Here is a 21,569-nt window from a genome sequence, read left to right as displayed (position 1 = left end):
AGAGTCAATTACTACTCTTATTAAAAACTTGAGTGTTACTCAAGAGTGTGGACTCTTGAGAGGGCTTGTATCCTTACGGGAGTAAGGGGGAGTGATTGAGCGATTCAATTACTGTACCGAGGCACCAAGAGCCCTGTCGATCTTGGAAGATAGTGAAATACTCAGAGGTGTTCTGGGGACTGGAAGTAGGTCACGTGGTTTAGACCGAACGAGTATAAATCTTGTGTCTTCTCTCTGCGGTTAAATTTTCTCCTTACTCTGACTCTCTGTTTTTTATTCAATACTGTCACGGTTTAGATTTAAAATTTTTGTAACTCACCCAATTCACCCCCCTCTTGGGTGAGATTGTTTCTAACATGCTTGTCAAAGTATCAATTCTAAGAGTCAGTAGGTCAAGCTTTGAATCAATCTTTGTCAAAGTTCTATTCTGGCCGATTGCATTCTGGGTTTGCCAGTTGAGAACTTCTTCTGCTGCTGAGACTGGTCTAGCTTCACTAGTGGCAGAGATTTCTGTTGGAATAGAGAAAAGTCTTGCTGTAATGTTTGTTTCCCTATTGGTTCTTCTTTTAAGGGGAGGAAAATCCTGCTCATAAGAATCCATCATTGCTATACACGGGACGGATTGTTAGATGACAGGAATCACTGGATCTGGCCTCTGTTTAGGGAGGAGATTTTCATGACCTGTTTCTTTTAGCAAATCATACAGAGATAATCTGCTAGAAGGAATAGTAGGGATAGGAGCCTTCCAACTTCTAGCTTTCTGTTTCGGACTATGATCATCATCATCATAGTGACGATGGTAATGTTTGTGGGAACAAGGAGATGTATTCTTCTCCTTTTTCTTCTTTTTGATGGCATATCTAATGGGGTAAGACCATCCAGCTTCATCTTCATCGTCAGAAGCCTCCCACCAATAAGGTGTATCACATTCATAGTCAGGGTCACATTCTTCTGGTGCATGATCCCAAATAAAGTGGCCATTTATGTGAGACACATAACATGGCTTGGCATTTTGGTCTACCCAAGCAATTAGAGGATCTCGCTTGAACGGAACATAGGCTGGGGTGATGGTTAGAATATGTCCAGAAGGTACAAAAGAACCTTCCCGGCCTAGCTTGGTAAACACCGTTTTAACTGTGCCATCTGGAAGCCTTTTTATCTCAGGAGGAGTAGAAGTATGGACATCCCTCTGAACACCATGAAAATGTTTTTCATAGTTGGTGATCCACTCAAGAGGCATCAACTGAGCAAGTTCCTCTTTTGGGATCTGTTGAGGAATCTGGATGATGGAGGTATCATCAACTCTATCAGAAACCACATAAAGAGCATCTTTGGTGGAATTTGGAAAATGAAGATCAAGAGCATGGTTTTGGAGTCTGTAGAGGACTTGATAATGAAGAGTTGCTGCGATAGCTCTAGGATCTTGCTCTGCTCCAACTATCTGGACTTGGATTTTTAGTCTGTCTGTCAAAGTTGGATCTGAAAGCTTGATGTTGAAATCTGGGGCCATAGTAAGGATGACACTACCGTTTCTAAGAGTGGTCAGGACAGCACTAATCAAAGCATTACTGTAGGTAGTATAGGTAGTATCAACTAAAGCAACTTTAGCAGTAGCTGGAATTCCTTTTCTCCTATGGAGTGCAAGGATAAGGCGTACAGCACCAATATGAAGATGGGTATAACCTTGAGCTATTCACTCGTTGATCAAAGGTTGAGGTATATCAATAGTGACATATTGTTCAGAGGAAGAGGCAGGAAGACCACAGTTTTCTAGTTTGGTAGACTGAACAACTTCTTTCACATGAGGTCTTTGGGTGGAGATCAAATTTCTAACATTTCTGGTGACACGATTGGTGTGGTGATAAAGGCTGTAAGGGCTGAGAAGAGGTAGATTTGTGTCCTGAATTCTAGCATCTTCAAGAAGATAGTCTATCTCAACAAGGTTTTCTATTTTTCTAGAGAGAGTTCTACGAACAGAGGAGAGAAGTCTTTGTGGGGTGAAGGAAAAAGAGAGGTGAACGGGTTCAAGACTGTTTGAGGTTTCACTCATGATAAGATGGTGTCTTCTTACTCACCTTCACTAAGAATATCTCATTTCTGTCAAAAATTGTGCTGGCTCTGATACCACTCGGGGGTGTTAGCTAAACCGGACCAAGCTAACATAGTTTGATATCCAAGGCTTTAGTCCAGGTAAGGCCACTCATTCTTAACTCATCAACGGGCCACATTAGGACTCTCAACTTTGAATACCAAAGCTAGGATAACTGGAAAGATTGTCACTAAACACTCCTTCATGGATTGTGGTCAAATTCTATTTTCTGATGCACAGGATCCTCTTAAAGAGGCAAGTGCAGAGCATACTTAGAATCTCTGGTGACAGAAGAAAGATATTATAAGTGAGGCTTTCAGAAGAAGAGAGAAATTTAGAGAGAACTCATGAGGAAAGCACACTAGTATTATACAAAGAAGTCGATACAACTCCTTCTGCCTGTAACTAATGGCAGAGTGGCGTTTATATAGAGGTTCGGGGCCACTACATGACAAAGTCCTAATAGTACACCTCATTATGATAGGTAGATGTCATTATGGCCTGTCATAATGATACCTAATGATGACGTTTAATTTACTTATTACAAGAGGACGAAATAGACTACAGGACAAATGACTTTAATAAAGTAAAAGTAGATGGCGACATAAAGTAGGAATCTGACGGGTCCCGCCTTATCTTCAAAGTATCCAAAAAGAAGATTTCATGATGATGATGTCCCCTAGTCTTTATAGATAGGCTCATGGCTAGGGGATAGGTTCATGATGCCTTTTGGGTCAGGGTCATCTGAGTCATAATGTCTCCTTGTGCAGTAGTAGTCTTCGAGGTCTGGGTCAGGGTCATCTTGGTTAAGATCCTGGGATTCTCCTACAAGGAATGGGAGTTGTGATTGGAAACTTGGCTGAGGGAGATAGAGTCTTTCAGGCTGAGTGAGTTGAATCTGTGAGTCTCTGTCACCGTCATAAGGGTCTTCGGCGGCTTCTGTCTGTGGAGGGACTTGTGACCTATTTGGTGGAGGTCTGACAGCACTCATGATAAAATCTCTCTGGAATTCTTCAAGTGTTGTGTTGCTGGCTGACGGTGAGCTTGGAGGGAAAGGTCCAAGAGAAAGACATGAAGTGTCTTCTCCTGTGTCAGGCTGGTTAAGTGCAGTTAATGTCTTCCCAATTTTTTCTATTAATAATGCTTCGTTTCTTGGCCATTAAGGGGTGGTGACTTGAAGGATTAGACAGTTGTCTGTATAAAGCCTCTGGTTAACACTTATACCATAGTTCCTGAAAAAGGTATACAGACAGAAAAATCGCTTTTGTTTGGGAGTTGGTAAGTCCCAAATATTATGTTCCTTGAGAACTTTCCAAAGTTTTCCTCTCCAGTAGGAAAGAGGAGCAAGCATCTCAAAGAGTGTGGTAAGAGGAGAGTTTTCATTTATGAAGTCATTCAGGTGATCATGGACGACTACAGCTGAGAAGGCTATGGCACAAGTATAATTGGCTGAGACAGACTAGATGTACCATAAAAGTTCCTCTGGTATGGGTCCTTTAATGATGGGAACAGTGAGGTATGGGGCATCAGCATCAAAGTGTTGAGGGTAAGGGTGGATTCCAGTATCTACAAGAACACGGTGGAGCCAGTAGAACATAGTGCTTCTTGCAAGGTTTTGGACATCTACTAGAGATTTAGGCGGGATCCAGGAGCGAAAATGGTGGCTCTCATTCTGTGAGGCATTTCTGGTTCAGAGATAGTTAGGATGAAGAGGGATTGATGTTTGGAGAGTGACAGGAGTTTTGGAGGGTGGGAAATTTTTTGAGGTCTTGTGAGGAAATTTGCTATGATGTTCTGGTGGCCTTTCAGATGATGGACGGTGAATTTATAGCGGGAGAACCAGTCTTTCCATTGGAGTAACTGGCTGTCTAGCAAAGTCTTTCCCTTAGGATTAAGCATTCTGGGAAAAGATGTATTGTCCATTTCTACTTTGAATTGATAAGGACTGAGATGGAAACTGAACTTCTCGATTCCTCTTTTGACTGCAAGGATCTCCTTGTAGGTAGCATGATAATGCTTCTCTGACTCTTTGAATTTTCCGCTTGCATGTCCCCAGTAAAATCTTTTCCCATCGATTTCTTCAATTAAGACAGCTCCCCAAAAGTCATCACTGGCATCAGTTTGGAGGATTCGTAGCCCCCTGTCAGGAATCTTTAAAGGAGGTGGTTGCTATGCAATTCTTTTGAGGGTCTTGACAGCTAAGGTCTACTCTGTCCCCCACGCGGGAGGATTGTTTTTGAGAAGTTTGGACAGCTGGCTGGTGTGATTGGACACATGAGGGATAAAATCCCGAAGATAATTAATAATCCCCAGAAATTGTTGGATTTGCTTTGTTGTGAGATTATCGTCTGGGAATTTGAGCAATTCTTCTGCAATGTGTGGTCCAGGATAACACTGACCATTTTCAAAATTCATTCCAAGAAACTCTATGCTTTTGACACCTATTTCTCCTTTCTTTGTCGACAATATAATCCCATATTTTTCAATTATTTTCTCAAACTGGGTCAATAGAAGTTTATGGGAGTCCTCATCTTTTGAGAAAAGTAAAAGGTCATCAATGTAAATGAGGAGGTTATCAAGCATAGGCTCAAAGATTCTAGTCATGGCCTTTTGGAATAGTGATGGGGCAACCTTAAGCCCAAATGGCATAACAGTCCATTGGTACTGGGCATTTGGAATACAGAAAGCAGTTTTGGGTCGATCTTCTGGGTGGATACCCAATTGCCAAAATCCTACTTTAAGGTCAAACTTGGAAAATATTTTTGTATCCCTAAGATGGACTGTAAGTGAACTGGGCTTTGGTAAAAGGAATTTGTCATCTTGAAGGAAAATATTAAGAGGCTTATAGTCAATGACTAACCTTTTCTTCCCTCTTTTGATTTCTGATCTTTTTTCAACATAGAATGCCTAGCAAGCCCAATTAGATTTTGTTGGTTCAATAAGGCCTTGTTTGAGAAGTGCAGCACATTCTTCTTTGGCAAGCTTGAGATCTTCTGGATTCATTCCTAGATGAGAGGCTTTTGTGGGACTGATGTCTTCATTCTTCTTGAAGGGGAGTTTTATGAAGAACTCTTGATTCTTCCATAATGGAAATGGATGAGAGAACTGTTGATGACTATCAGCACAAAACTTGAGAAGATGATCTTGAATATCTTCATATCCTGGTGGTGCTTGTTGGATCTCAAAGAGATTAGGAAGTTCAGTATATGCACTAAAGAAATTTTTATACCGAATTCCTTTAGGCAAAATTTGAAGATTCCTAGTATGATAATAGGCATAAAAGCTAATAAGGATATCTTTCCCTGGGAGATCACTACCGTAATAAGATTCCTAGTATATATATTGCCTGGATTCTCTGCAATATATTAAAAATATTTTGCTTATATTTACTTATAACATTTAAATTAATTAAGTTCATCTCATAAAATGAGCCAAAAAATCTCATAAAATAATAAATACATAGTCATAAATATTTTTTGAGTTGAAAAATGATTTCATTACTTAGATAATGTACAGAGAATTAAAATTTAAATTATTGAAAATCATTGTTAAATTTTGAGTCACATTTAGATAAAATTTCTCATTTTTTTAATTGAATTCACAAAGATACATAATATTTTTAGTCTTTAATATAATAGAAGAATTAAATAACTAATTTATCAATTTTAACAGAATTACTTAAGTTAATCATTTATAATAAATATGTATTAAAGTTCATCTCATAAAATGAGCTAACAAATCTCATAAAATAATAAAGGGAAAACTAACACACAGCTCCTTGTAGTTTTGTCTCATTTTGAATCAAGTCCTTGAAATTATTTTTCTTTTTATCAAATCCTTAATGTTTTAACCATTAAAGCCGTTCATCCTTCTGTTTAAAATGGGGCTAAACACTATTAAAGAAGACCGCTGCTATTGATATCCTAGAACCTTTTTCTTGTAAGGTCGCCTGTATGGGGCAAGTTTGAGGCACAAGTCCCACCATGGCGCGTCCTTGGCTGAGCTAAACCTCATGGATCCTTTGAGGTCTTCCTCGGCGAGAAATCAGTCTCGGCACATGGTGGGAATTTTAAGGAGTGTTCCTCGGAGTGTGAGTACGGCTTTGGGGGATTCATTGGGTCTGATAAGAATTAAGTCTGCCATGGCAGCAGATCAATCCTGGTCGAGGATTGCACAGAAGATGGATCCGTAGTGTTAGTGGATGTGAGCTTGTACTTGAAGGGGATCCACCAATGTGGCACTGGAGCATTTGATTGTTATAGATTATTGCTATATCGTAAGCCGTTCAAGCAATTAGACAGTCTTACTTGACAGCTAGATCTACTCCTCCCTAACCATCATCCTCTAGCATCAAGATGCACATCTTGATTTTTAGGCGAACTAAATGGAGCGACGTTCATTTTCCATGATTATTGGAAGAATAATAATGTGAAAACCTGGGTCTAAAGTTTATAGTGATGGATGAATGCATGACTCTGTTTTTGGGTTGAAGCAAAGATATGCGTATTTTGGGTGGAAAGCACAAGATTCGGGCAGGGATTTTGGTCTCCTTGTTATGGTGATTTTTTCAGGCATCAATGGTGGTGGCTATCTTTAACGGTATTAACCTAAATCTAACGTTGTTTAAACAGAAGGATCTATAACTATAACAATTAAAACATTAAGGATTTGATAAAAAAGAAAATAACTTTGAGGACCTGATTCAAAATAGGCCAAAACTACAAGGACCTGCATATTAATTTTCCCAATAATAAATACATAGTCATATATATTTTTTGAGTTGAAAAATGATTTCATTACTTAAATAATGTACAGAGAATTAAACTTTAAATTATTGAAAATAATTGTTAATTTTTGAGTCACATTTAGATAAAATTTCTCATTTTTTTAATTGAATTCACAAACATACATAATATTTTTAGTCTTTAATATAATATAAGAGTTAAATAACTAATTTATCAATGTTAAGAGAATTAGTTAGTTAATTATTTATAATAAATATGTATTAATTTTTTAGAATATTTTTTAATCATATGCATTATAATTATTCCTTCATGAAAATATTCTTATTATGTGCAGTTAATAAAAATATATTAAAAAATATGAATTTAGAAATAAAAATAAATTAAGATGACTAAACTAAATTTCTTATCTAACTCATATTTAGACTTAAAGGTAGTATTTTTGTTTCAAAGATAAGCATACATCAAATTATTTATATTTATTAGTCCATTTCTTTTTTACTTTAGTTACAGTATTAAATATATGTCTTACTTATGCGTTTAAGGTAAAAGAATTTAATAGATGCAAAAATATATTAAAAAACCTCCCACAATTTTTCGTTATCATTAAATTTTATTTAAACATATATAAGATATAAATAAATATTTTAATATATAATTATGCATTTATTATTTTATAACATTAACTTAATTAAAATAAAAATTATTAATAAATATTTCTAACACATTGTATGTTGGTAAAATAGGGTTCAAGGGATGAAGGTAAATAATAATTTAAAGTTTAATTCTCTGTACATTATTTAAGTAATGAAATCATTTTTCAACTCAAAAAATATTTATGACTATGTATTTATTATTTTATGAGATTTTTTGGCTCATTTTATGACATGAACTTAATTAAAATAAATGTTATAAGTAAATATAAGCAAAATATTTTTAATATATTGCGTGGAATCCGGCTATATATATATATATATATATATATATATATTGCAGGGACGGGAACGTTGATGAAATGAGGTTAATGGATGAATGTTTTTTGGTGATGGTCCTCGGCGGCTTGATTGAAAAGAAAGAAGGGCAATGTCGGAAGTGAAAATGGGAGGAAAAGAGAGAAATTGTTAAGTACTAATTTTTTTTGGGACCCACAATCTTTTGTTGCTCTAACCAGTCATGCCAGGTAAGACTGTATCTATCTGAGTTGGTTTCATATAATTGGACAGATCACAAATTACACGGTACTCTCGGTGCACGCAAGAATTTCTGTTAATGTATTGTTTTGACCAATTTAATTACCTGTCCGGTTTAGTACCTTAAGTTATTACTAGCAAAGTGGTGTTTGGGCTGAAACATCTTGTTTTCTTTTCCCTTATTTGCAGATGTACAGAAATATTTAGTATCCGACAACACCTTGAATAAAATTGTTTTCAATAAGAGAATAACTATACTTTAACTCAAAAAACAAAAGATATATAGAAACAAAACTAAACAGAGTGATAGCGTTTAGCCAATAACTTATCATCAGACAGAAGAGAAAAAGCCTTTGAGTATCTAAATGTCATAACTACGCTTAATATTGTCATTTTTTTCAAACACTTTTTGATATTAAAAGAATTCATAAATCACACATAACTGAATTTCGTAATGCAGAGTACATTAGGGTGTGTTTGGATGAAACCAAACCGTGGTTTGGAAAAGTGATTCTAGAGAATAGATTTTGTGGAGAATAAATTCTGTGGAGAATAGATTCTGAGAAAAAGTGATTCTGAGAAGTGAGAATGTTTAGATAGTTATTACCAGAAGTACTTTTTACATGTGGAAATTACCAAAAAGGGTATAAGTTAATATGATAATTATATAAGGGATAGATTTTATGATTTATTTTGATTTGAAGAAATAAAATTGTTAATGAAAATTTTTTTACTAACATAATTAATAATATATAAGATAATATAATTAATACATAATTAATATGTGTACATATATTTATAAAACATAATATTAAATATGTTTATAGAAAAATGATTTTTTTAATAACAGAAAAATATTAATTTTGTTTAAAGATTGTAAACGTGAAATCCCATAACATTTTTCACAACTACTTTTTGTAATAACATACTACATGTATAATAACCTCTGATGTTTAATACAATTAATTAATTAATTGTCACCACACATATATATTCATAAAATATAAGAGTGAAAAATATTTTTAGAGAAGATGAATTATTTTGTTGCAAACAGAAAGTCATGTATTTTTCATGAAGATTGTAAACATAAAATGGGATGATATTGTTTGATAAAATAGAATAAACACGTCTTAAAATAATTTATTAATTATTCAAGTAAGTAATAATTAGCTTGAGAATATAAGGTATAATATTAATAAGAGAAATATAAATAAAGAAGTGTCATAATCATTAAGATGATGCATCGATACAAAGCATTTGTAATAGGTTTTGTTTTTAACTACATATTACAATCTATGATAAAAGGAAATAAATAAGACATGACTACTATCCTCGTATTGAATTAACAAGTTCGTCTCTTATGCTGTCACGAACCTGAGCCATGTAAGATGAAGATTGAATTGATGAATGTATACGTGAAAATCTAACCCCATCATCATCATCTTCTGCATAAGTACCTTCTTCTTCCAACTGAACGAATCCAGGATCAGTAATAGATGTCGTTCTAATAAAATTATGTATAGCCATCGTTGCACAAACGATTTTAACTTGTGTTTCAAAATCATAGGATGGCATGTTTTGTAAGATTGCGAACTTTTTTTTCCAAACTCCGAAAGTTCTTTCAATTGTACTCCTTAAACTTGAATGGAAATAATTAAAGATCTCATTGTCATTTTCAAACCCAGATGTCCTTCAAAAATCAGGCAGATGGTAACGCTCCCGTCTGTATGGGCCGAGATATCCATTCGGTGTTGGGTATCCAGCATCCACCAAATAATATTTTCCTATATAAAAAATGAAATTATTGTAAATTATGTTTCTATTGTTAAGCTAAATATAAAAAAAATGTAGGAAATAAAAAAATACCTTCAGGTGGATGGGGAAAGTTCATTGAAGGAGTTGTGAGGGCATGATCAAATATCCGAGCATCATGTGCGCTACCTTCCCATCGGCCAAGACAAAAGTAAAACACATGTCCCAATCACAAACTGCCATGACATTTTGTGACACTGTTCCTTTCCTAGAGATAAATTTAGTTTGATCTGTTGCACTGACAACGCAGGAAACATGTGTGCCATCAATTGCTCCAATAGCATGTTTAAAAAAAGGCCAGTATTTACCAAACCGAATTTTTGTATGAACATTCCGGAATGTTGGATCTTTTGGTTTGATATTAGACATGGCAAGTCTACAGCATGCCATTAGGACATTATGAAAATGTCTGCTAATTGTCTCCCCAGAATGTTGAAATCTTTCTTGTTGCATTCTGCTACTAAGTGCATGGCCAACGGTATGTAAAAACATTGCAACTAATTCATGTAACCCTATATTTTTAGTTTCTTTTAGACCATGTTGTTGCAATTGTTCCACCAGACTTAAGAACACATCCCGTTCCATCCTAAACATGTTATAGCAACGACTGGGGTTGCCATGTAAAACATCCCTTACCCATAAGCTACCGCACTTGTATGCCGAGGCTCCTTACACAAGTTCAAAGTAGCGTATGCACCGACCAATGCTGCAACTTTGTTAACCCTTTTTTTTCATCCCTTAGCATGCTCTTCCACATGTTTAATTTCATCATCCATATTCGTTTTATCCTGTGCACATACACATAAAGTTTAGAATTCCTACATAGAAATTACGAAACATTTATAAAAGTTACAGAGTTGTTTGATTCATATAACAACCCACTAGTCACATAAAACGATACACATATGGAACTGTCTAATATAATAAACAAGTCATAAATCCCTAGTGTAAAACTCCAAAATAGGCAGAAGTTGTTCCTTCTGATCTTCAGAGCTGCATACATTTCCCGTGCCTCCGGCTGTTCCATAAGGAGTTGTGTGCACCGTCTAAAGAAATCAGGATCACTGACAACTTCAGGAATTGTTTTGAGGTGAGACAGGACTCCCCTAATTGAAATCTCATAAGCACGCGCTTCTTCCAACCTTCTAGCTTCCACTCGTGAAATGACCTCATTTCCACGCTCAGCCTCAGAAATATTTGTTTCAGCAATCTTGCTAAGTGCATCCGCTATTTTCATAGAGGGAGAGGTGCGTTTCTTCATGACTTCACTCTTCCTTCTGACCCCCAATGAACTACTAGGTCGACTCCCACCTCTGCTCGTACCCCCACCATTGTTATCCTGCCTTAATTTAGTGTTGCCCCCACTACTTCCACTATTGTCATTGAAGTTCACTGAGTTAAATTCCCCACTTATACCAGTTGGTGCACCTAAAATTTCATCACTATCTCCGGACCCTTCTTCCAAATCTTCATTCGGTGTTCCTTTACTTGGAAGCGTCATGGAAGAAGGTGCCCATGCTTGTGGTCCAGTTGCAGCCACATTCCCAAATAGTTGAGTTAATTGATCCCTAAATTGAAGTCCTCTTTCTCTGAATTTTTCGTAGTTTGGAACTTCCTGCACATTATACACCCATAATATCATAAAATATTCCAAAAACAGTAAATATACACAAAATATTAACAAGTAGAGAAAATGTAAGATCAAAAGGTTCAATAATTACCCTTATTTTTCTCTCCCACCAATCATCAGTTGCACTGACAGTATTCCTTTCAGTATCCCATCCCAATCCTGTCTCACGAAGCAGCCTATCCCATGTCTACCACTCCTTTCGTAGGGAATCATATTTATTCTTAAATTGAGCTTTTTCATACACTCTTCCAGTTTTGGCAGTAAATTTATCACTAAGAATATCCCAAGCTTTCTTTGTTAAGCTAGTACCTTTTCTTTCCCCTTGTTGCACAAGTTCAATGCATAGGTCAATAAACACTTTCGTGGTTCGTAGGTCCCAAGAAGCTTTCACCGTATTCTTACCCATTATGCTATATCACAATTACAGCTCTTCAGTCATCACAAGTTAATCAACTCAAAATTAATTGAAATAACAAGTGTCATTGTTACCCAAATCAACTATGAATACCATATTACTCCTCCGGTCCTAATTATAAGACCCAATTGACTTATTTGAGGAGATTAAAGAAGTAAGTTAAGTTGGTTATTTATAATAAATAAGTGTTGTTATTCCTAAAATATCCTTGCTAATTAAGTATATTGGCTAAAACTATCATTATTAGAAGGATTATCTTGGAAAAAAATACATAAATATAAGAGAGAAAATGGATTGGGTCTTATAATTAGGACCAAATAAAAAGTCAAAATGGGTCTTATAATAAGGACCGGAGGAGTAACATTTTTCTTTCTTTCATTATTATTTAAAACAAAAAGAAATTCAATCTATGTATTTACAACAAGTAATTAATTTTTTTAATCCAACATAAAATGGAATTATGTTCCCATTCCTTTCATGACTAAAAAAAATTAAATAAATTAATTTTAATTACCACAAATACAACATCCTATAATTTTATTGAAAACAGGATTACGAAAAATAAAACATAAGGATTACAAATATATGTCTCTGGAAAAACTAGTCACTTGAATAGACCGAAAACCAATCCTCTGACTGAAATCAGATAAACCAAGCTACACAAATGAATCCTTGAATGAAAATCAACCCACCACTGAAGCAGAACGTTGGCAATAACTATCAACCAAGCAAAACCAACACCCCAAGGCAGTACTGAAAAAAAAAATATTACCCTGGTCAGACGACAAACCATGACAAGTTCAATGCACATTAAAAAATGCAGAGTATATAAAACAAAATTTTAGACAGCCCGGTCATCATCAACGTTGAGTGCTCGTAAAAATTATAAGGCGGCAAACTACAAATATTAAACACAGATTTCCATTTGCTATATTTGTGCGTATGAGAGTCCGGTGAAGGAGACGTGGAGCTAGATAAACAGATCTCAGAACCAAAAACAAATTCACAGATTATCAACCAACCGAAGATACCATATATCAGGCTCAAACCAACCAGACATATTTATACAACTTTAATCTATCGGTTCCACAAAAGTAGTTTTTTGTTTTGTTTTCGAATCTCTTATCTGATCCGAATTGATTTCACAAAAATCCCATTCACTCCGAATTTTGATCGTGCTACGGTTCCCCCCGGTTAACAACTCGACGTCGCAGCTCATAGAGGAAGAAACAGAGGCTGCTCTGGTTTTGGCTTGCAAGTTGTGTGATCCAGAATCCACAAATACTCAAACGAAAATTGATCTCAATTGACACTGAAATTAACAGAAGAGATCTAGTAGTAGAGGATAAATGCCGGATCTGACCCAGCTTACCTGAGCGCCGGAGAAAGAGCCAGGGAACACTGACCACCGCCGAATGCTTCAGAGCGAACCTGAGCGCCGGAACTCACAACTAATAGCTACGATCTTCTTCCGCCGAGTTGCGATTTCTCTCACCGACACCTTCAAACCATGGTTGGACGGCGACTTCTTCACGGGCGGCGACTCGTTCTGTCAAGGAGGAAAGACCGAAGGGGGAAAGGAAGACCGTGCACGGCGACTCGTTCTGAATGGAACTGAAAGCGTCTCCAGAGGAGGTGGACCGAGTGGGGAAGAAAGCGAGAGGAAGTTTCGACCGAACTGGAATGGAGCTCTGAAGATACTTTGGACCGACTGGAATGGAACTGGAATGGAGCTCTGAAGTTTCGACCGACTGAAGATAATTGAAGCCATAGGATAATTGAAGCCGGGGCTATTCGATCATGTGAGGAGGGCCCACCATCAGCCTTCAATAATTGGAGCCAGAAGCGGAAGAAAATGGCTTCTGATGAAACCATGGTTTGGGGGTTCAAAACCATGGTTTCCCCCAAACCATGGTTTTAAATATTTCAGAGGCTGTTTGGCTAGCATTTTCCCCAAACCATGGTTTGGGGTGCTTGCCAAACAGACCCTAAATAGGTTTTGGAAATCAGAACAGAGTTGACTCTGCCATAGCTTGCTGCACAATATAGTTTCGCCAAGGAAACAGAGGCCAGAGATGTAAATTATACTGATGAGTGAATTCCCATGTATATTAAAAAACCAAAGTCATTAGCCCGACAAAAAAAAAATCACCAAAAGAAGGACAGAATGTTTTGTGCAGGTCAGAATCTTTCAGGGATGTGTGAAAGATAAGAGGAAAATTGTTAGATTCCAACCAGATATGCCTCCAATAGATTGTTGTCATCTGTGAGAGATCCTCCTTTCGTCTTAGACCTATTCACTAGCCCAATACTACGACATTCTGTTGTAAGAAAAGAGAGTAAGAATATTCAATCGAAAATTTGGTTGTTTAGCAAGTCAAGATGAGATTATTTTGTAAGAAAAGAGAGTAATAATACTTATATGCTCAAGTCAGGTGAATAATTCTTAGAGTATAAAATTAATTAGGTGTACTTGCTTCTGGGGATGAATTGTTTGATATTTTGATGAAAATGGCCGACATATATATATATATTCAAACTGGACCACCATATTTCCTCCACACAAAAAAACTGGACCACTATATTCGCCACCATCGATAATCACCTTTCACTAGGGATTTGCAATTGGCGTTTATGATTTAAAAGCCACATGAATCGTACGACAGATAAATTAATTGATTTTAATTGATTTTTTTATAGTTGTGATCTGAAGTCATTGTCATTCAATAATATAATTTTTTTTATACGAAGCACTTGGCAGCTTTTTATCCCACTGACTATGATGGAGACATTCTGGAATTATTAAATGAGATAATATAAATTTCATATCAATAAGTACTTTATTTCTACTGTAGCAAGTCCATGGCATAAAATTTACGTCAAAAGAGAGAGTGTAGCTTGCAAAATAAATTACAATTCATGCCTATAAAAGGCGTAGGTTGAAAACATAAAACCTCGAACTTAACTTTAAGTAACCATCATTCTTTCAGTACATGAACGATCATATGGAGATACAGATCCCTTATACTATCATCTTCTTCACTTTCTTCTGCTTTTTCTTTGTCATCCACAAGCTATCTTCTTCCACAAAACCGATCAAAACCTTACCTCCGGGCCCATGGAAATTACCTCTCATAGGAAATCTTCACCAACTCATTGGCTCACTACCTCATCGTACTCTAGCAAATCTTGCAAACAAGTATGGACCCTTCATGCACCTTCAACTGGGACAGCTTTCTCATATCATAGTTTCTTCACCTGAATATGCCAAAGAAATAATGAAGACCCATGATCAGATCTTCGCAAACAGACCCAGAACTCTTGCCTCTGATATCTTTGCCTACAACAGCACAGACATCTTGTTTTCCCCATGTGGAAACTATTGGAGGCAACTTCGAAAGATTGGTACTTCAGAGATTTTCTCAGCAAAGAGGGTTCAATCATTCAGAAGGATTAGGGAAGAGGAGGTATCAGAACTTGTAAGGAACATCGCTGAACATGACGGCTCTTTCATGAACCTCAGTAGAAATATATTCACAATCACGAATTCGATAATTGCTAGAACGGCCTTTGGGAAAAAGACAAAGAATGTAGAACATATCTTGGAAAATATGGAGAAATCGATAAAGATGAGTTCTGGGTTATCTATTTGTGATTTATATCCGTCGCTGAAATTTATCAGTGTCATCACTGGGACGAGAGCTCGAATGATGAAGTTGCAAAAAGATGGAGACAAGGTTTTCGATGACATCATTGGAGATCACAAAGAAAAGGAGAGAAATAACGTTGGAGATGCAGAGGAGGATCTTGTTGATGTTCTTCTCAGGATTCAAAAGAATAATGACTTTGACATCCCCTTATCTCTTGACAACATTAAAGCTGTTCTTAAAGTTAGTCTTCGTGGGCACTTTATCATATATTAATAAATGTCAGATAATTTGTAATTTTATACACAAAATGCACAAGTGCACACACTCATCAATTCCTCTAATCAATTCTGTGAATTCCTTTTTCAGGACGTCATGTTTGGTGGAACTGACTCAACGGCATCTACAGCAGATTGGGCGATGTCAGAATTGCTCAAAAACCCAAAGGCTATGAAAGAGGCACAAGAAGAGGTATCGATACAACTGGAATTTTGAATGTTGCGTATCATAATTATTAGTGTTTTTACATTAATTTATAAATTTGAAATTATTGAGTTGACTTGTACATGAGTATTGTTATTGGCTTTATACTAGGTAAGAAGAGTTTATGGAGGCAAAGGATATGTAGATGAATCACAACTTCACCAACTAAAATATTTAGGTGCTGTCATTAAAGAAACCTTAAGGTTACATTCACCTGGGCCATTGTTAGCTCCAAGAGAAAACTACGAGAGTTGCGAAATTAATGGATATGTGATACCTCCTAAGACAAAGATTATTATTAATGCTTGGGCCATTGGAAGAGATCCCAAGAATTGGACTGACCCAGAGAAGTTTGAACCAAAGAGGTTTCTTGATACAATGGTTGAATACAACTTCAAAGGTTCAAAGTTTGAGTATATCCCATTTGGTGCTGGAAGAAGAATATGTCCTGGATCAACATTTGCTACGCCTATTCTAGAGTTGTTACTTTCCAATTTACTTTACCATTTTAACTGGAAACTACCAAAAGGAATGAAGGTTGAGGAATTGGACATGGAGCAGCCATTTGGTGCCGCAGTAAGGAGGCAAAATGATCTGATTTTAGTTCCTATTGGCTATTCCCCTTGAGTTTATGTGTTTAGTACCTGAATAGTGCTTTAATTAGCTGGTTTTAGATATCCTTGAATGTGTGTTGTTGAAGCCAGAAATAAATTATAAAAGATCGTTTTGCATTGAATATTTATTTTGTGGAAAATTATAAATTGGATGCTTTTTAATTTCAGAAAAGAGAGTAGCAAAATAAACCTTAAAATTGCGTAAACGATTTGTTTGTTTCTTATTATTAGTTCTCTCCAAGTCTCTGCAATATTACCTAACATTAAACTGATAAAATATAGGTTTAAATTTTTGTTGCTATTTTTTTATTCAATAATATTCAAAATTTATTAGCAATAATTAAAATTTCATTCAACAAGATTGATTGTAATATAATTCAAAGGTAACCCGGATTTTTCGTTTGTATAAAAAACTCTAACTCTATTTATTTCGATTAAAATATCACAATTTGTACGTGTGTGCTATATAATCTAAAAACGAATTCAACAAGATGCCATGGTTGTTGATTAAGCAACGAGACCCGCAAAATTTAAAGATTCGTGGACTTAATCTACAGACAATTAATTTTAATATTTTAATTTGAATCAGATGCTGCACTATTGCCCTTTAATTTTAAATTAATCAAGGGTCAGTGATTTAAATCGGCCGGGGTTAACGTACCCACATTGCCGATGCACTGTTATTCAAAGGTATGCATGTTGGGATTGGTAGGAAAAAAAATGTCAAAGTTGATGTGAATAAACTAAAGATCTTAAATCAATTAATGACAACAAATATTTATATATTTTTACTTAAATTTATGTGTTTGATTTGTTGCTTCAATAATGTTTCGACCAGTTTTAGTTACCCCTGAATCGATGTTGCGGAAGCCAGAAATGAATAAAAAAATCGTTTTGCTTTGAATCTTTTTCGTGTGTAAAATTATAAATTAGCTGCTTTTTTAAACCTTTTTTTTGTAAAATGCTTTTCTTAATAATTTATTCATAAAAGAGGGCCGCACCATAAATATCAAAAGAAAGTCCTTCCTTCAAAGAGGGAGAGAGTATATTTATAGTGGCTTGTTAATTTTGCATTTTTGTATCAAATTAAAGTTATAATTTCTAAGAAAGGAATTTCCGCTACAAACCAATATTAATTAGAGTGTATATTCTTTATCCCATCAATAATAAATAAGACTCTGGAGGAGCACAAAAAATTTATTATCAAGAAAATTACATATTAAAAAATTTTAAATTTAAATTTCATCAAAACAGTAAACACTTGACTAATGAGGATCATTTACTTCTGGAGCGGATCATTTACTTCTGGAGGGGCGGCTTCTCTCCATCTCCCTTCCGCAGCCCCGTCCCTGCATGCATGTACCTTAATTCGTGGGAATCTTTCTTCGTTAGCCAACAAGTAACAACATCATAATATAAAACTTCAAATAAACATTGTTTGAACGGTAGCAAATTCAATGGCATAAAACATACGTCGAGCGAAAAGTAAAGGGAAAAAAATCATAAAGTCGATGGTTACGTAGAAATTTTAAATTACAATTCTTGCCTATAAAAGGCGGGCTTAACAACGCAAAATCTCACACTACTCACCTTTAATTACCATTCTTTCAATATGGACGTACAGATCCCATATTCCATCATCTTTTTCACTTTCTTTTGCTGTTTCTTTGTCATCCACAAACTATCTTCTTCCACAAAATCTATCAAAACCCTACCTCCAGGGCCATGGAAATTACCTCTCATAGGAAATATGCATCAACTCATTGGCTCACTACCTCATCGTTCTCTGGCAAATCTTGCGAATAAGTATGGTCCATTCATGCACCTTAAACTTGGACAAGTTTCTCATATCATAGTGTCTTCACCAGAATATGCCAAAGAAATAATGAAGAACCATGATCAGATCTTTGCAAACAGACCCAGAATTCTTGCCTCTGATATCTTTGCCTACGATAGCACAGACATCATCTTTTCCCCATATGGAAACTACTGGAGGCAACTTCGAAAGATCGGTACTTCGGAGATTTTCTCAGCAAAGAGGGTTCAATCATTCAGAAGGATCAGAGAAGAGGAGGTATCAGAACTCGTAAGGAATATTGCTGAACATGAAGGCTCTTTCATAAACCTTAGTAGAAAAATCTCCACGCTCACGAATTCCGTAGTTGCGAGAACGGCCTTTGGGACAAAGACAAAGAACGTAGACCAGATGCTGCAAATTATGGAGCAATCGATAAAGCTAAGCTCTGGGTTATCAATTTCTGATTTGTATCCGTCGCTGAAATTTATCAGCGTCATCACTGGGACGAGAGCTCGAATTATGAAGGTGCACAAAGATGGAGATAAGGTGTTTGATGACATTATCAGAGACCACAGAGAAAAGAAAAGAAATAATGATGGAGACACAGAGGAGGATCTTGTTGATGTTCTTCTCAGGATTCAAAAGGATAAGGACTTTGACACCCCCTTATCTCTTGACAACGTTAAAGCTGTTCTTAAAGTTAGTCTTCATATGCAGTTTATCATATTCTTTTTTGGCCAGATGCACTTTATCATATTGAATGTTACATAATTTGTAATTTATTTTGATACTCAGATTGCATAAATGCACATACACACATTCCTCTAATTAATTGTATGAATCCCATTTTCAGGATATTTTCTTTGCTGGAACTCAAACAACAGCAACTACAACAGAATGGGCGATGTCAGAATTACTCAGAAAACCAAAGGTCATGAAAGAGGCACAAGAAGAGGTATAGATAAAATTAGCTAGAATTTTGAATGTTGCATCAAAATTTTGTGGTTGTTTGTGTATACAAACATATATTACTCGTATAGTATCTAATGATATTTTATTTGATTAATTTATTCACATTGATTTATAAATTTGAAATTATCGAGTTGACTTATCCTTGAAAATTATTATTGACTCTGTATTAGGTAAGAAGAGTTTATGGAGCCAAAGGATACGTAGATGAATCAAATCTTCACCAATTGAAATATTTAAATGCTGTCATCAGAGAAACTCTAAGGCTACGTTCACCATTAGCATTGTTGGTTCCAAGAGAAAGTAGTGAGAGTTGTGAAATTAATGGATATGTGATACCTCCTAAGACAAAAGTTATCATTAATGCTTGGGCCATCGGAAGAGATCCCAAGAATTGGAGTGATCCAGAGACGTTTGAACCAAAGAGGTTTCTCAATACGATGGTTGATTATAACTTCAAAGGGTCAAACTTTGAGTATATCCCATTCGGTGCCGGAAGAAGAACTTGTCCCGGATCCACATTTGCAATGCCTATTTTAGAATTGTTACTTTCCAATTTACTTTATCATTTTGATTGGAAACTACCAAAGGGGATGAGGCCTGAGGAATTGGACATGAATGAGTCGTTTGGTGGCTTCGTAAGGAAGAAAAATAATCTCATTTTAGCTCCTATTGGCTATTCCCCGTGAGTTTATACCGTACGTGTTTATTCTACGAATAATGATATCTCGGCCGATTTTATGTATCCTTGAACCTATGTTGTGGAAGCCAGAATAAATTATGAATAAAAAATATCGTTTTGCATTGAATATATATTTTGTGTTAAATTATACTCCATCTGTCTATTTTTATAAGAAGCAATCTCTCTCATAACAGTGTTCCTAACAAATTCTTTTTATCTAAAATTTTAAATTAGTCTTTTCACTTTTACCACATTAAAATGTGTCACTTTTTATCTCTGTGCCGTAAATGTAGTAACTAGATCATCATCTTATTGATTAGACCCCTTTCAGACATGTAAGTAACTAGGATATTTTGAGGGAAAAATTATAAATTCAGAAAACGGATTTTATATTTAAGGCAAAAATTAAACCCCAAACCAAAACTAGCTCCCAAGGAGTATAATATAGTGCTATATAAAAACCTTGTTGGAAATATGGCATATCAGGCTAAAAGATCCGTTGAAAAAAAATCAGGGTGAAGGAAAAAAGAATGTGTTTGTGTCATAAAAGGCGTACTTCACCACACAGAACCTTGTAACTTGGCTTTCGTTGCCATCATCTTCACCTTCTGCTAGCTTCATCCTTGCAAAAACCTACCGGCTTAATGATTACATTTCATGTGGATCTAAGCTAAAGGGAGGTTTCAAGTTTCTCTTTATAGTTATCAATTTTTATATGTTCACTTGACTAAATAAATCTTCACCTTCTTGTGCCTCATCTTGTGATCCCGCGGCAAACTCTCTTTATCCAAGTTACCTCTCAAAGGTGACAATTTATCTTAGTTTATGTAAAATGTATTTATAAGTGATTTTCACCGTTATCTTAGTTTAGTAACTAAAGTTAGCTAGTCTAGTTATTCAGCTTGACACGCATGTGTCCCCTCTTTAGAAGTGGGAATGATATACTAGGTCACTGTATTTCACGCAGGCGCCCCGTCCACATCACGCTTACTGTTAGGCCACTAATTTGTCTTAAAATTGAAAATTTTGCACCTTCTCTCTTGTTCAAATTTGCCTCACATTTCTCTTTTTTCTTGATATCTAATGTATGCCACCAATGAATAACAAGAAAATGATAATTAATAATGGCTTATACTATTGTACTATTGACCAAGGATTTTTTTTCTAGTAGATATTTTGGATAGGGAGAAGGAAAATATAGCGATTGCAGGGGGAATCCCTATCTATATATTACTTATTGTCTTTAATATAAGAACTAACTTAATATTAAATTTAGTTCTAAATACAATACTTTTATTTTGTTTCTCAAATTTATAATTTTTTTCTAAAACATTCTTATTAATTATAAAACACTCTCCTCAAGAAATAGTTTCAATACACATAATTAAATAGAGTAATTTAAAAAAATCAACATACATTTATTATAATTAATTAATTTAACTAATTTTTTTAATCTTCTCAAAGTAATTGTCTTAGTTTTATATTAAGAATCAAATGT

The 21,569-nt window shown here is 35.4% G+C and overlaps 3 protein-coding genes across 3 annotated transcripts; all 3 read left to right on the top strand.

The window, feature by feature from the left end:
• The first annotated feature begins 14,883 nt into the window (after positions 1–14,883).
• On the top strand, positions 14,884–15,626 carry LOC114755128 (cytochrome P450 71D10-like). Its single transcript, XM_028944002.1, has 2 exons — positions 14,884–15,468; positions 15,561–15,626. The coding sequence occupies exons 1-2, from the start codon at positions 14,884–14,886 to the stop codon at positions 15,624–15,626; spliced, it is 651 nt and encodes a 216-aa protein (XP_028799835.1).
• A 349-nt stretch (positions 15,627–15,975) lies between these two features.
• Positions 15,976–16,635, top strand: LOC114755126 (cytochrome P450 71D10-like). Its single transcript, XM_028944001.1, has 2 exons — positions 15,976–15,996; positions 16,120–16,635. The coding sequence occupies exons 1-2, from the start codon at positions 15,976–15,978 to the stop codon at positions 16,633–16,635; spliced, it is 537 nt and encodes a 178-aa protein (XP_028799834.1).
• A 1,737-nt stretch (positions 16,636–18,372) lies between these two features.
• On the top strand, positions 18,373–20,078 carry LOC114755125 (cytochrome P450 71D10-like). The gene is made up of 3 exons (XM_028944000.1): positions 18,373–19,119; positions 19,274–19,375; positions 19,563–20,078. The coding sequence occupies exons 1-3, from the start codon at positions 18,373–18,375 to the stop codon at positions 20,076–20,078; spliced, it is 1,365 nt and encodes a 454-aa protein (XP_028799833.1).
• Positions 20,079–21,569: the final 1,491 nt, after the last annotated feature.

This window comes from Neltuma alba, unplaced genomic scaffold (genome assembly GCF_004799145.2).
Source record: "Neltuma alba isolate B1F8T4 unplaced genomic scaffold, ASM479914v2 tig00010231_pilon, whole genome shotgun sequence".
NCBI classification, from domain to species: Eukaryota; Viridiplantae; Streptophyta; class Magnoliopsida; order Fabales; family Fabaceae; genus Neltuma; species Neltuma alba.
This window is presented reverse-complemented; position numbering and strand designations above follow the sequence as displayed.

Bases quoted from the DNA above. Each gene is read 5' to 3' on its own strand.
- LOC114755128 (XM_028944002.1), top strand. From the start codon at position 14,884: ATGGAGATACAGATCCCTTATACTATCATCTTCTTCACTTTCTTCTGC. The intron at 15,469-15,560 runs GTAGAACATATC...GAAATTTATCAG, and splicing joins TTGGGAAAAAGACAAAGAAT to TGTCATCACTGGGACGAGAG.
- LOC114755125 (XM_028944000.1), top strand. From the start codon at position 18,373: ATGCATCAACTCATTGGCTCACTACCTCATCGTTCTCTGGCAAATCTT. The intron at 19,120-19,273 runs GTTAGTCTTCAT...TCCCATTTTCAG, and splicing joins ACGTTAAAGCTGTTCTTAAA to GATATTTTCTTTGCTGGAAC. The intron at 19,376-19,562 runs GTATAGATAAAA...ACTCTGTATTAG, and splicing joins TGAAAGAGGCACAAGAAGAG to GTAAGAAGAGTTTATGGAGC.
- LOC114755126 (XM_028944001.1), top strand. From the start codon at position 15,976: ATGAAAGAGGCACAAGAAGAG. The intron at 15,997-16,119 runs GTATCGATACAA...GCTTTATACTAG, and splicing joins TGAAAGAGGCACAAGAAGAG to GTAAGAAGAGTTTATGGAGG.